The sequence below is a fragment of the Natator depressus genome, chromosome 9, assembly GCF_965152275.1.
Source record: "Natator depressus isolate rNatDep1 chromosome 9, rNatDep2.hap1, whole genome shotgun sequence".
Classification (NCBI taxonomy): Eukaryota; Metazoa; Chordata; order Testudines; family Cheloniidae; genus Natator; species Natator depressus.
Window position 1 is genome coordinate 35390934 of NC_134242.1, and position 15437 is coordinate 35406370.

The 15437-nt window shown below is 46.6% G+C and overlaps 1 protein-coding gene across 2 annotated transcripts in view; it reads right to left on the minus strand.

The window, feature by feature from the left end:
• The window catches only part of NYAP2 (neuronal tyrosine-phosphorylated phosphoinositide-3-kinase adaptor 2), a 182707-nt gene that overhangs the window by 87258 nt on the left and 80012 nt on the right, over positions 1-15437 (minus strand). For both annotated transcript variants that reach the window (XM_074962969.1, XM_074962968.1), the window contains one exon: positions 6103-6401. In XM_074962969.1, the coding sequence (XP_074819070.1) occupies positions 6103-6401 (299 nt within the window). The remainder of the gene's footprint in view (positions 1-6102; positions 6402-15437) is intronic.

Here is a 15437-nt window from a genome sequence, read left to right on the forward strand (position 1 = left end):
TGGAGATGAGGATGTGTTCTGTTTAGCTGTTGCTAGTGTGCGTGTTATCCCAACATAGCTCCGTTTGCTGTATTTACAGCAGGCTCATAAACTGAAAAGCATGAAGTGCCAAACACAGTTGCAGCATGTCAGGCATATGCTGCTTGATGTCACCCAGTGTTAATCTATGTGGATGATATGAAAGCAGCAACTTTGTGTATTAACCAAGAAGATTATATTCGAACAGTGATTAGATACAAATTAGTGACAAACTGGAGAATGGGCAGTAGGTTTACTAGGAGCCTGGCACAAAATCTCTTAAGGCTCATTTTGGCTGAGCCCCCTCAACTCGCACTGAATTCAGTGCGAGTTGAGGGTGCTCAGCACTTTGCCTGATCAAGGCTTTAGGAAGAAAATGCTTTTAAGTTCCTGCTCCATTCAATTCAATGAGAGTTTTGCCATTAGCTTTAATGGGAGTAGAATTAGAGCTTAATTGAACAAGAAGGTAAGGGAAAAGGTACCAGGATAGAAACCTAATTTATTTTCTATAGAATAATGAGTGCAGCTGTGTTCTGTTCTCTTTCCCGTAGCTCCACATGAGTTTTACAGGACATAGGTATTACAATGGATAAGCTCTAAGGATATGTGTGGGATTTAATATTCTGACCTGATCCCGCAAACCCTTACCCGAGTAGTACCATTGCCTTCAACATTTTCAGGTCAGCTCTAGCAATGAGGCAATGGAAGCCGAAGCTTTGTTTTTCCAGTGGCTTTTAATGCTTTAGGGAGACATCCAGTAGACTAAAATAATCCAAGATCTGGTTTTATCACAGAATTTCAGCTCATGGCTAGTGGAAATACTGTGAGAAGGCCCATTATTATGTCTCCCTGCAGTGCAAACAACCCAATGAAAAGGTATCTGCTATGTGTACCTATATACTAGGTTAAACATAATGTAACTTAAGTGTAATAAATACATTTATGGATATTGCAGGCAGGCTGTATTTCTCATCTCGTGCTCTTTTTGCACGTGGAATGTCACCCCAAGTAAATGATCTATGTCCACGCACAAAATAGAAATGTGAAATGTATAAAGTGATTTCATCAAATGAAAAAAAGCCATTAAGCACACAAATCCTAGTGCAGGCTCATCTGTCATAGCTACAGTACTAATCATCAGTTCCCCAGCACAGAATAATTCCCTAGCTGGCAACTAGATTGTCATGTCTTTTAATACTGCATGGTCTGTTCTCCATTCAGTGCTTGTAACTTCCATTAACATCAATAAGTACGCATATGTGCCTTGAGTGGTAGAAGATACCCCTATATGGATTCAAAACTTGTTTACAAATTCCTCAGAAAAAAATCACATTGTGCTCATTGTTCTTGGCAGAAAGCTATCACAGCTGCATTGGAACCTCTGCTTTTGTTCCACTTTTTTCTGACCAGAGGGACCAGACAATACACCAGAGCAGATAGAAGGTGGCGTGGAATGCCGAGAAAAATAATTCAGCTCTGGGAGTCTGCCAGCGGAAAGTGGGGTTGCAGCAGAAAGGTGGTTACTGAAACTGCAGATCCAAACCTGCAGTGGCAACCTCAGCTAAAAATAAGCAAAGGAGACAACCACCCGTGACGGCATATCTTAGAGCTAACCGAGTGGTTAGACTGAGCTCTTTGCTGTTAGTTCCTGTTAGAATCCAGGCAACTGGGAGCAAGCAACCGTTGCAGCCTTAAGGGCCAAACTGTGGCTGTCTTCTGCATGGGCAAATACACTCATAGTTACAGGGAGATGTTCCTTGTCCCCACCAGCAAAATCAGGCAGGACCTGATCCTGCTGTTTGCAATCCCTGAATGAAAGACAATGCGGCTTTCTGGCCTGAAGACTGGAGCTAGGGAGAAATACATGCTGCATTTTGTTTTTGTTTTTTAAAGCAGTGACTGCATTTTTCGAGCCCCACTGAAGGCACTGTATCTACCTCTGCCCTATTTAGGCATATTGGGGGAGATTTTCAATGGCACAGATGTTAGTTAGGGAATCAACTCCCATTAATTTTCAGCGGGAGTTGGGCACCTAACTGCCATCTAGAAAATCTCCCCCTTTGTCTCCAGTCACTCCCACTTAGGTGCTACACCTTCGCAACCCCGCATCACAGCTGTTGCTTGGGAAGAGCTGTAATTTAGCTGTAAGTAGTTTAAGGGTAGTTCAGCTTAGCAGCAGGGTGAGGATCCTGGCAAAATAATATCAGAAAAAGCTACTTAGGTATATGGAGTGAATACTTATTGAGGGCCAAATGCTGTCGTGATTTATATCCATACTACTAGACTCTATAGGGTTACACAAGGAGTAGTCAGGGAAGAACACTGCCCTTGAAATATGAAGCAACAGCCAGGGAAAGCAGGAATGGGAAAAAATGTATTACATAATAAGGATCTTCTGACATATTTCTTCCATTAACAGGCACACAGCTAGGATGGAAAAAGCTGGTTATAAGCCAGGAAACATCATTCTTTAAATAAATTATTAGCCAATGTAGGAAACAAAAGGAACTGAGAACTGCATAAAGCTACTGAAAGCTCTAAATCCATTTCAGTCCAACTTCTGTTTAGCTCATGTGGCAACAGTTCAAGCTCATAGCAGGTGGTTAGCAGCTTGGGTGGGTAAGTAACTGGGAATTTATGAGAGGCACTGCCTTTTGAACAACTCCAATTACAGAATTAATTGCCTTTTTCCAAAGCTACATATTCTCTACAAGTTGACTGCTTGTAGAGGTTACTGAGCAGAAGAAATGCTTTTATCAGACAGAATTACAGAGCAGCAGGGTAGATGCCTCACATTCAGGTAAACACACACGCGCGCACACACTTAAATGGGCACCATAAGTGAGGATTTTCAAGAATGACCTGTCTCTGCATCTTTTAAAATCTAATTTGCTTTTCATTGGTTTTATGATTTAATTGTTTGTATTGCAGCAGTGCCAAGGACCCCCCAGCTACGGACAAACACAGAAGAAAGAGAGGGTTCCTGTCTCTAAGAGCTTACACAGTCACTCTTTATTCTGTTCTGTTCCCTTCTGTATTTCTTTAAACCTGGGCAGTAAAAATACATCAGTCAGTTTCACTCCTCTTTATATTTGTTATGTGCCATACAAGACAAAAAGCAAGATAATGTCCCCACCCTGAAGGAGCTTACTTTCTAAAATATCTCTTTCAGGTTGCCAAGCACTAGGGCAATGATATGATGTGGGATGCAAAACAGCTGTTTCTATTGGAAGTTTAAATCTCCATGGAAAGACAGCCTTAGATTTTGTAAAAACTGGGTTTTATAAATCCAAACATGTGGAACAAATGTCACCTGATGAAGGCCCTTTAATTAGTAAGGGGCAGGGGAGGGGCGGAGAGAAGAAGGAATAATATAGCCTGATAGTGTACACAGAGATATAGAAACATACCAATCAAATTAAAGAGAGGTCACAGGAATTTCTCTTAGAAATTGCTCCTTAAATCACAGACAACTTGAATATACTGTGATACACCAGACACTGGAGCATTATCACATTGCTATATAAGGAGGTTGGGCTAATGTGTGTCAGCACAAGTTAAAAAGATTTTTACACTATAGCAAATTTGGAAACAAGAACCTTTATACAAAAAGCAATTTAAGGAGCCACTACCTTTCTGTTTCTGATGCTATTTATGTTTTAAACAAGGAAGGACTTGCTAACTTCCAGTCAAGTTTCTCCTATTTACTGTCAGAGTCATATTTAAAAAATCTATTGCTATGGAAATTATTGTGATGTGACAGATTCAATATTTTGACTTCACCAGAATCAGGAAGCAGAAGAGAAAGTGGGTCACGAGACAGAACCCCTATATTTTTTTCAAAATGGATCATTAAAGAACAGAATAAAAAGAAAACACACATTGTATTAAAGATGATGTTGACAAATCTCTCCAATGGTTGCCTGGGAAGTTAAATTAATTTTCTTCCAAATTAGCCAGTGGGCCAGATTATAGACAAAAAAGAGTTGGAATTATCACGAGTTGCCATTAAAGTATACCTGCAACATTTTTGTACAAACATCTTTGCAAAATATCCTATATGTGTTTATAGAAAACAACAGCTTTGTTTCATAATTTTCCATAGTGGAATCTCCCCGATCCAATAGCACAAAAAGCTGAAAGGTCACTTGATATCAGACCTGTCAGTGATACAAGGCTGACTATTGTCTCTTTTGGGCCTTGGGCCAGTGAAATACTGTGGGGATAAATTCTGGAGGAAATGAAGGAAAAATGTGGTAAACAGCTTAGTTTTTCAAATGGCAGCAGTTTAAAGATTGGGTTTGGAGTGTTAGAAGTTGGATTTGGATCTGTGGGCAGAGTGACACAATGGAATATGCATGACAAATTCCATTTTCAGATTGTTTTACCTATCAACACATGTGAGATATAAATCTATGCTCTAATTCAATCTCTGTCTATAAATAGCCAGTTGAGCTAGGAGCTTTGAAATTTTTTTATTGCCTTTTTAAAATCTGATTGGTTAAAAAAGGGTTATAGCATGAGCAAACCCAACAAGTATTTCTGACCACAACCCAGCCCCAATGGACACAGACATGGAGAGCAATATACCACACCAAGTGTCATAACTGACATGTAATGTGGGGAGTGAGAGTAGACCAGCACTGACTAAAAATAATCTGTGTCATTCTGACCCTAAGGAATCCCTTTTACATCTCACACTAGGAAGCAGAACTAGCTTGATGTCTCCCAGTAGGGAGCATAGCTAGTTCTCCTGCTCCACTAAAGACAGTTCTAGCCTGGAGGGGAGGAAGGAAAGATCCTAATAACTTGTCCCCTCCTAAACAGTTTTTGGTGGAGAAAGAAGGACCTTGTACCCTGCCTCCTTTTCACTATTTCTGCTGAGGGGTTGGGGTGGAAAGAGCGGGTACAGGTTTTGCCCTAAATTGGGAAGATCGGGAAAAGGCAAGAATCCTTCTAGGTTAATTAATCTAATAATGGTTTGTCAAGGTTCCTTTCCCACTCTGAACTCTAGGGTACAGATGTGGGGACCTGCATGAAAGACCCCCTAAGCTTATTCTTACCAGCTTAGGTTAAAAGTTCCGCAAGGTACAAACTTTTACCTTTTGTCCTTGAACCTTTATGCTGCCACCACCAAAGTATCTAACAAAAATAACAGGGGAAGTGCCCACTTGGAAACATCTCCCCCTCCAAAATATCCCCCCCCAAGCACTACACCCCCTTTCCTGGGGAAGGCTTGATAAAAATCCTCACCAATTTGCATAGGTGAACACAGACCCAAACCCTTGGATCTTAAGAACAATGAAAAAGCAATCAGGTTCTTAAAAGAGAATTTTAATTAAAGTAAAAGAAAAACCTCTAAAATCAGGAAGGTAAATACCTTACAGGGTAATCAGATTCAAAACATAGAGAATCCCTCTAGGCAAAACCTTAAGTTTCAAAAAGACACAAAAACAGGAATATACATTCCATTCAGCACAACTTATTTTATCAGCCATTTAAACAAAACAGAATCTAATGCATATCTAACTAGATTGCTTACTAACTCTTTACAGGAGTTCTAACCTGCATTCCTGCTCTGGTCCCGGCAAAAGCATCACACAGACAGAGAGGACCCTTTGTTCCCCCACCCCCTCCAGCTTTGAAAGTATCTTGTTTCCTCATTGGTCATTTTGGTCAGGTGCCAGCGAGGTTATCCTAGCTTCTTAACCCTTTCCAGGTGAAAGGGTTTTTCCTCTGGCCAGGAGGGATTTAAAGGTGTTTACCCTTCCCTTTATATTTATGACATGGTTGTTTTACCATTCCTTACAAAAGCCAATATTGCCTCTGGGCAATATACACCACCTCTGCAACTATTTTTACCTTTGGGCAATATTTCACTGCTATAGTTCTGAGAGAGAGAGAGAGAGAGACTTTACTTTTGTAAGTACTCTTGTAATATAACTTTGTCTAGGAAAATGGTATTGGCATAGTTACTTAAACTACAGGTAATACATTTGCAGTGTTTCAGGAAAACATTATCAATAGGTTGACCTTAACATTGGGTCTCTCTAACACCACATTTCAAATAATTGTATTATTTACCTTCAGTCTTGTCCGGTAGTTTCCCACTCTTACTTGTTCCAGAGTTGACCGTTTCAGATGAGGTGCTTAGTTTGGTGTTGGGATCTCGTTTAGGTTTTGGTGGAGGTTGTTTACGAGAGCAGCTACTGCTTTCATCGTCGGTACCCCCAACCGAATGAAGAGACTGGGATCTCACGGTAAAGCCACTAGAGCAAGGATGCGGCAGTCTGTCCTGAGGAGCAGGCATTGTCATAAATCCCATCCGGAAATGTTTGCCCACATAGCTTCCTTCATTTCCTCTCGCGACTTCTCCACCTATGCTGTAAGAGAAAAAAGACATACACATACAGGTAAGGGATCTACCTGCATTTGAACAGCACCTAGAAATGGGGCCTCTGGACATTAATATTTAATAATCAACATCTCATCATAAAAGCTTTTACATAAAAAAGTTTCAGGGATATACATTTCCATGGCATGGGGTGGAGAGGGTGGAGGATATTTTTTAGTCTTTTTTTTAAAAAAAAAAAATCTGTGCACTTAGCTAACTTAATCAGAGACAATGAAAATAAAAACAGATTGTGAGGTTAGTTACAATGGTGTAAATCCACAGTAAGTCCAAAGAGGTACCCTGATCTAAAATAGTATAACTGGGATATGGATTTCGCCTTTGGAATTAAAGGGTGGAGATTTGAGATGGTCAAAAAAAGGGGATAAAAATTAAGAATTTTAATTTTTTCCTCCTTTTTTAATTTGAAACATTTTAACCAGTTCTGTAGATAGTCCAAAATTGTGTGCATGAGAAGGAAATTTTGCCCAAAATGTCAATACTTTTTCTTATTTATTTTTCAAAAAACTTTGAAACATGATTTTTTTAATTCCAAAAATACCGACCAGTTCTAAGAAAAAGGCACCTAAACTGGCAGTCACAAGATGGAGAAAGCCCATGTCCTTAACTTGCAACCCCTCTTTCAGATAGTATACAGGTCCTTCAGTTTTACAATTCCTTCTTGTGTTCCAGACTCGTTGCTGTGTCATGGCTGATTTGGGCCAGATCTTCTTTTCCCCTAAGGGACCTACCTACCCACTGGCTTTATTTTATAATCCTGCTTTAATGAGCCCATATATCCTGTGGAGTATCACAAGCTGTTTAAAACTTTTTAATTTCCCTTCTAGCTCTTCAGCAATATATACATTTTTCTCTTCAGCAAGGCTAAAAATCAAACCAGGCCAAACCATTCTGTAGCTATTACAAGCCAACACAGAAAAGTCTTCAGAAGTGAATGTCAGGTAAAATTTTCAAATCATCACAGCATTAAAACTTCTCTTCTGATTTTTACCAACCTTTTCAGGAAACAGTCACCTCTGGGATGAGATGCAGTAGGCAAATGTTCAGGAAGAATCTCTCTTTCTCTCTCTGAAGTAGTTAGAGGGTGAGGTTTAAAAATCAGTAATAATAGGAAATCAGCTTCAGTTTTAACTATGAAATAGCTACTGCAATTCTACAAATACTGCTTTTATATTTTTATAAAACAGTTGAACCCCCCTTATATAACACTACTTTAAGTAGTTAATTTGACTTTTTTATCTGAAATATATTTTTCTGTTTCCCACTCTGACTTTTCTTTTTACATGGTTTCCTACATGGCTTTTTTCACTCTTATCTCTGGTTTATACAATTTCATAGGGATGTTCACTGTAATCATTGTCAAGTCAAAAATCAAGTTACAATGTAAAATCTATATTTACTGCCATATACCAAGCATTTTCTATTACTGATCCCACATGAAGATCTGAAGACTCTACAAAACTGTAAGCTCTTTGAACCAGGGATCATCTTTTTGTTCTGGGTTTGTACACCTCCAAGCATGGTGGGGTCCTGGCTTGTGTCCAGGGCTCCCTAGGTGCTACCATAGTGCAAATAATAAACAATAAAATAATAAAACATTAAAAAATGCTTATCCCATGTTATTTTAGGGTAACAAGCAGTTGACTTCTAAATGTTGTATGCTGTGAGAACAACATCTGGCGAGATATAATTAGTGCATTTTATCAGTCTATGTCTATATCTAGTATTTGATATATGGTTGTACGCTTGAAACGTTAAAAGTAGTACTTCGACTCAGCTCAGATTTTATAGCAGTGTGACAAGAACCTGCCCACAGGACAAATCCCAAACATCAGAAGTTCAAGAGAAATCTTTTGGAAGAAGAGAGAAAATTGGTCTTGCAAGAAAGGGTATTACTTTAGAAATGTAGCACCATGGATTGATCTGTACTTCCAGGTACTCCTCTACGACTGTAGACATACATGCATCTCAGGAAATAAAAATCATGGGGTCTAGTCAATCCCTTTGGAATAAAAAGAATGCAAGGGAAAAATGCTCCAAAAATAACTCTCATACAGGGAAATGTAAACTCCACCTTATTATCCCATCAAATCTACATGAATCTGCAATGTGAGCAGCAACAAGGTAGTGAGGTAGAAGTGTGAAAGATGAATGGATAATGGGAATGCAGTCCAGATTCTCAGGAGACAAAATAACCCGGAACAATTTAAGTAAATCATAGGTATATGAGAAGGAAAACTCAGCTGACTTGGATCTGAATGTATAGAGACAGGTACCAAAATGCATTGGGGATGACACAGTATTTCTTCTGCAGTACTTATCAGTTCTGGAATGCTGTTCTTATTTATGCTTATATTTCTGGAATGCAAACACAGTTTGTTTCAGTTAAAAACCTTCAGCAATACAGTAAAATGAATGGGGATTATATCTGTAACAGATATCCAAACCATTCAGACAGCTAGTTATGTACACTCTCAGTTACATACACCTGAACCATATGGCCTTCATCACAATACATACAACTTCCACTCAGTACTTATTGTCAGTGGGTAAAATGTTTAACTTGCTCCCATTTTAATATCCTGTTTGAAGTGATCCTTCATTAGGATAATACTGAGTAAGGGATCTGGCAATTAATACACCTCTGTTTCCGAAAGCTAAGGCCATTTTTCTACAGCTCACTTGAGGATTGAGCAAGCCCTGTGCATCACATTATGCTGCCCTCTCTCCCTTTGATCTCTGGGGAATCATAAGAACACCTCTTTTTTTTGTTTAATTACATACTTCTTCAGATGATAAGCTACAGCTTATATCAAATACGCACTGTGTACCAGATGAGATAATAGCACGTTGATGATTATATGCTCCAAAAGCAGCAGTCTACCACAAGACCTCAGGGAGAATCTCTATTAGTTCACAATACTATTTCCATGTATGTTCTCTTTTCTAAGTTCCAGCCACTAGAAGAAGAGTCTATTATAAAAGGCTAGAAATTGAACATGTCTTGACATATTCCATCCATTAGAGGCAGTGGTGCACATATATATAAAACTAGCACATGTTTACAACCAACTTATTATTGGATCATAATGGGCGTCAATTCCAGAGGGATTTTCAAGCAAAAAAAATCAAAGGTTAGAGCTTGATGTTTTCCTCCACAATTTGAAGATTAATAATTAAAAACTACCAAGCAATCAACCAACCAACTGGTGGCTGATCTAAATGATCAACTAATCTTTCCATAAATTGTTCTGATAGTATAATCCTCTGATTCACCACAACAAAAAATGCCTGTCACATCATTTAAAGAGGATTACCATTTAAACGTATTGAAGGATGCAGGTAGGAGATCCACTTTAATCCTTAATTCTACTGTATTTATATATTGTGACAAAGTTCCTCCTCTACCTTGGTGGGTCTTGTGCTTACTGGTGGATTTACTCATCTTGGAGCTTCACAGCAGCCCTCAGTTCGGCTGTTTTCGTGAATCCACAGTCCAGGTCAACTCCTCCTGTGTCTGACCAGGAGTTGGGAGGTTTGGGGGGAAGCCGGACCCACCCTCCACTCCGGGTTCCAGCCCAGGGCCCTGTGGAATGCAGCTGTTTAGAGTGTCTCCTGAAACAGCTGTGCGACAGCTACAACTCCCTGGGCTACTTCCCCATGGCCTCCTCCCAACACCTTCTTCATCCTCACCATAGGACCTTCCTCCTGGTGTCTGATAATGCTTTTACTCCTCAGTCCTCCAACAGTCCACATTCTCACTCTCAGCTCCTAGTGCTTCTTACTCCCAGCTCCTTACAAGCACACCACAAACTGAAGTGAGCTCCTTTTTAAACCCAGGTGCCCTAATTAGCCTGCCTTAATTGATTCTAGCAGCTTCTTGATTGGCTGCAGGTGTTCTAATCAGCCTGTCTGTCTTGTCTCCAGAAGGTTTTTTTTTTTTTTTTTTTTTTGAAACAGAAAAGAAATTTATTTGTAACAGTTACAGAGATTACAAAAAGATAAAGAAAAACTTAGCAACAAAACAACGCAATCAGAAGGTATAACACAACAGCTTTCAGGAGGGAGAGGTGTTCAGGCTAGCCCAGGCCCAGAGCGGGGGGGCTTCCTCGACACTCGTGGTCTTCCACCCTCCTGAGTTACCTGGTGGCCTAGAGCGGGGGGGCTTCCTCGACACTCGTGGTCTTCCACCCCCTCGAGTTACCTAGTGCCGCGCCCAGGGTCACCGACCCTCCCTCTCCTGAGAGTGCCCGACAAGATGGGCACGGCTGCGGGGTGGGTGGCTGGGAGGGAGGGGGGCACATCCATGTATTATAAGACCCCTCCTAAATAACAATAATGATGGTATTCACAGCAGCTAACGGCTGTGGCTGGCGTCTCTCGCTCTGTCCCTCAATCAGAGGGTCAGACGGAGGGAACCGGACGGGGTCACCGAGCAGAGAACCCCGGACAGCGCCCACCGCTCCTCGAAGGTGTCAAGGGAGTCGGTGGACGCCGCCCGGAGGAACTCCGCCCGGATGCGTGAATGTACTGAGGATCGGAAAACGGCCCTACAATCGCAGGACGCCTCATGAGCCAACCTCCGCTCTCTGGTCTTATAAATGGCTGTCTTAGCCAAGGCTAGGAGGAGGCTAACCAGGAGATCCCGCGACTTGGTGGGGCCACGGATGGGGAGTGTATAGATAAAGAGGTGAGGGGAAAAATGAAGCCAAAAGCGCAAAAGAATGTTTGTGAGGAGCCGAAAAAGAGGCTGCAATCTGGCACACTCTAAATAGACGTGCGCCAGGGTTTCCCTCACATTACAGAAGGGGCAAGTCTCTGGAACGGAGGTAAAACGTGTCAAAAACACGCCCGTGCTCACGGCCCCGTGAAGGAGCCGCCAACTGATGTCCCCGACGGGCCTCGGGACCAAGGTGGAGTACAGGCTGGCCCACCGAGGTTGCTCCCCCTCCAAGGGTGGTAGGAGGTCTCGCCACTTTGTGTCGGGGCGGGACACCAGGGTGCGGGCGTGAAGGGTATGGAGCGTGAGTGTATATAAATATTGCCGTGATGCAACTTGAAAACCGACCGGTTGCAATTCATGCAGCCGGCTTGCAGTGAAAGGATGAGGGGTGTGTTGGGATCGGCAGGGTAGGGGCCCGATGGAAAGGTCCGGTGGGCCTGAGGTAAAGGATGGGCGGGGTGCGCCCTCGCGCAAGGCTCGGCTGACATAAGCCCGAGCAGCGGGGGTCAAAGCGGCCTCCACCTCCTGAAGCACGCGCCGGGGGGTGCGAAGGCTGGAGAGCCCCATGCGTCGAGCGAGCGTCAGGGGATCCAGCCAGTCCCCCCGGTCGTAGTCCAGGAGGTCCCCGACCCTCGTAACTCCCGCCAGGACCAACCTCTGGCGCACCGTGCGGGACTCCGCCGCCTGCACACGAAGTTGGGGGTTGTGTAGCAGGGGCTCCGTGAGGAGATCTGCCCCCACGATGGCCGCCACAGACCTGGTGGTTGAAAACAGTTTCCAGGTCCGGAGGAGGTCCTGGTAGAAATCCGGCAGCCCGGAGAGGTCTCGCGGAAAACCTCTCGGACAAAGATAAAAGAGCTGCCGGTCATATCGGAGCCCATGGAAGCGGCGTAGGAAGGCGTGCGCCAATATGCTCCACGTCGAACTACCTGCACCATAAAGGAGCCTCTGCAGGGCCTGGAGGCGGAAAACGCGGACCTGAGTGTACAGACACTTCAGGCCCTGCCCTCCTTCCTTCAGGGGCAAATGAAGAACTCCAACAGGGGCCCAGTGCAATCCTGACCAAAAGAACTCCAGAATCAATCTCCGGAGGTGGGACAGGAAACCCGGGGCCGGGGCTAGGGTGTTGAGCCGGTACCAGAGCGTGGACAGGACTAGTTGGTTAAGCACCAGTGCTCTCCCCCGAAGGGAGAGACATCGGAGTAGCCTCGTCCATTTCCTGATCCGCTCAATCACGCCGCCTTCCAAATTTTGCCAGTTCTCCGGCGGAGAAGGGTGCGTGGCAGAAAGGTAAACGCCGAGATAGAGCAGAGGGCCGGCACTCCACCGGATGGTCTGAAGCGCGGGTGGGAGGGAGCTTACCTGCCGCCAGCCCCCCACCGCCAAGCCAGAGCTCTTGACCCAGTTGACTCGGGCGGAGGAGGCTGCTGAATAAATGGCTTGGCATGCCTCCACTCGCGCCAAGTCGCCCGGGTCCTGGACCACGAGGAGGACGTCATCGGCGTACGCCGACAGGACCAGCCGCAGCTCCGGCTCCCGCAGCACCAACCCCGTCAACCTCCTGCGGAGGAGACAGAGGAAAGGCTTGATCGCCAGAGCGTACAGCTGGCCTGAGAGGGGGCACCCCTGCCGCACCCCTCGCCCGAAGCTGACCGGTTCGGTCAGGGTCCAGTTGAGCCTAACCAAACACTCCGCGGAGGCGTACAGCACCCGGAGAAAACTCACAAACTGAGGTCCGAATCCAAACGCCCGCAGGGTGCTCAGGAGGTACCCATGATCCACTCTATCGAACGCCTTCTCCTGATCGAGAGACAGGAGGGCGAACGACAGACCGTCTCTCCGCCCGAGTTCCAAAAGGTCTCGGACTAGAAAGAGGTTGTCAAAAATGCTGCGACCCGGGACAGTATAGGTCTGGTCTGGGTGGATCACGTCCGCCATCACGGACCCTAGCCGCAGCGAAAGTGCTTTCGCTACGATTTTGTAATCCGTGCTAAGGAGTGAGAGGGGACGCCAGTTTCGTAAGTCGCGGAGGTCCCCCTTCTTCGGCAGCAAGGCAAGCACCGCTCGCCTGCACGACAGAGGGAGGACCCCGCCCTGCAAAGACTCAGCCCAGACAGTGACTAGGTCTGGGCCAAGGATGTCCCAGAACGCACGGTAAAACTCCACGGTCAGCCCGTCCATGCCCGGAGATTTATTGGTGGGCATGCGGCGGAGGGCTTCCGAGAACTCGGCCAGGGTGAGAGGCAGCTCTAGCCGGTCTCGGTCGCCCACGCTGACCGTGGGGAGTTCCTCCCAGAGCACCCCGCGAGCGCCAGGATCGGTCGGATCCGGGGAGAAAAGGCTTGCGTAGAAGTCACGGGCCCTCCCACACATCTCCTCCGGATCCGTGAGGGGGGTGCCGTCTTCCGCTAGAAGGCAGGTGACATGTTTTTTGGCCCCCCTCGTTTTCTCCAAGGCATAGAAGAAGCGGGAGCCGCGATCCATCTCCCGAAGGAGGCGGATGCGGGACCGGACAAAGGCACCTCGGGCCCGGTGGTCCTCGAGGGCTCGAAGTTCCTCCCGCTTCTCCCGGCACGCTCCGCAGAGGGACGGGTCCCCGGGGCTGGCGGCCAGGCGCCTCTCCAGCTCTAAGACCTCCCGTTCCAACTGCTCTATCGTTGCATTTCTCCGTCGGCTGGCGCCCCGAGTGTAGTTGCGGCAGAAGAGCTTGGCGCGCACCTTCCCTAGATCCCACCAGCGCCGCACCGAGGGAAAGGCACGCCACTGCTCCCGCCAGGCCAGCCAAAACTCCCGGAAGGACATCACAAAGCTCTCGTCCTCCAGCAGGCTGTTATTAAAGTGCCAGTAGGCCGGCCCCGGTCCCTCCGCACGGAGGGAGACCGTGACGGTAACTAAATGATGGTCGGAAAAAGGGGCCGGCCGCACGGTGGAGGAGTGGGCCTGTGAAAGATGGAAACGGGATAGGTAAATACGGTCTAACCGAGAGCGGTGTGACCGATGGGCCTCCACCCGGACAAAGGTAAACGTGGAAGTGTCATCTGGGTGATGGTCACGCCAGACGTCCACTAGGGAGTGATAATCGACTATGTCTCGGAGAATGGTCGCGGCGGCCGGGCTCGGCTCGGCCCCCGAGCGGTCCCGCTCCTCGAGGGTAGTGTTAAAGTCCCCTCCCAGGATCAGGCACTCGTGCGAGTCTAGGGTGCCGAGAAAATCGGACACCTGCTGGTAGAATTGTGGCCGCTGTGAACTCACTTGCGGGGCATAGATATTAACAAGATTGACCACGAGCCCCTCCAGACGAACTCGGAGGTGCAACAAGTGGCCCGGTACGACCTCAGTGACCCCTAGCACCTCGGGCCGCAGGGCGGGGGAGAACAGGGTCGCCACTCCAGCTTGCCAGGTCGTGCAATGGCTGAAGTATACCCCGTCCCCCCACTCCAGCCGCCACCTATCCTCGGCGGTTGGGTCCGTGTGGGTCTCCTGCAGGAAAACCACAGAGTACCCCCCCTCCCGAAGGTAGGAGAGCACCTGGGACCTGCGGAGAGCCATCCTACAGCCCCTGGTATTCAGGGTTACAATAATGAGAGGTGTCATGCGGAGGGCCGGGGGGGTGGGGAGTTCTCATTGGTGGGGGTGCTCATGGCCCCCGGCGGGTCGCGTAGCAACCCGTGTCCCATCCCATAAGTAAGTAGCTCCTTCCGGAAGCCGCGGGCCCGCTCGTAGGCCGCAGCACCGCGCCTCCCTTGCCCTCTGCCCTCCTTCATAAGGGCCCTTGCGGCCTGAACAAGTCGATCGAAGTCCCCCCATCGCTGGAGAGCCAGCTGTGCCCTATTGCGGGCACCACGGGTGTGCTCTAAGAACTGCCGTAGTGCATGCCGCAGCTCATGGGGGGATGGGGTTACGGTTTCCGGGGTACTCCCCGATGGGGTTCTTAATACAGCCTCGAGGTCCGCTAAGGCGGGTAGGCAGGGTGCGGACCGCCGACGGGGCGTCTGACAGGCTGGGGTTATTAAATCCATCTCGTGCCTTGGAGTGGAAGGGGATGGCAGGGGGAAAAGCGCAACTCCTAATGAGTCGCAACTAGAAAACGTAAAGACTGCTCCCTGGGGGGGGTCTGCAAAAGGCGGAAAAGAAATAACCCCAGGGGCGGCAGTAGCCTTGCAGGAGGAGGGAAATTGAACCGGGACAGGGGTGGGGACAGGGGCAGAGGTAAGGCCCTGGGCTTCAGGAGGCGAGCAGCAAAAAGAAGATGCCTCCTGAGCAGGGTCGGGGGTTAAGGGGCAA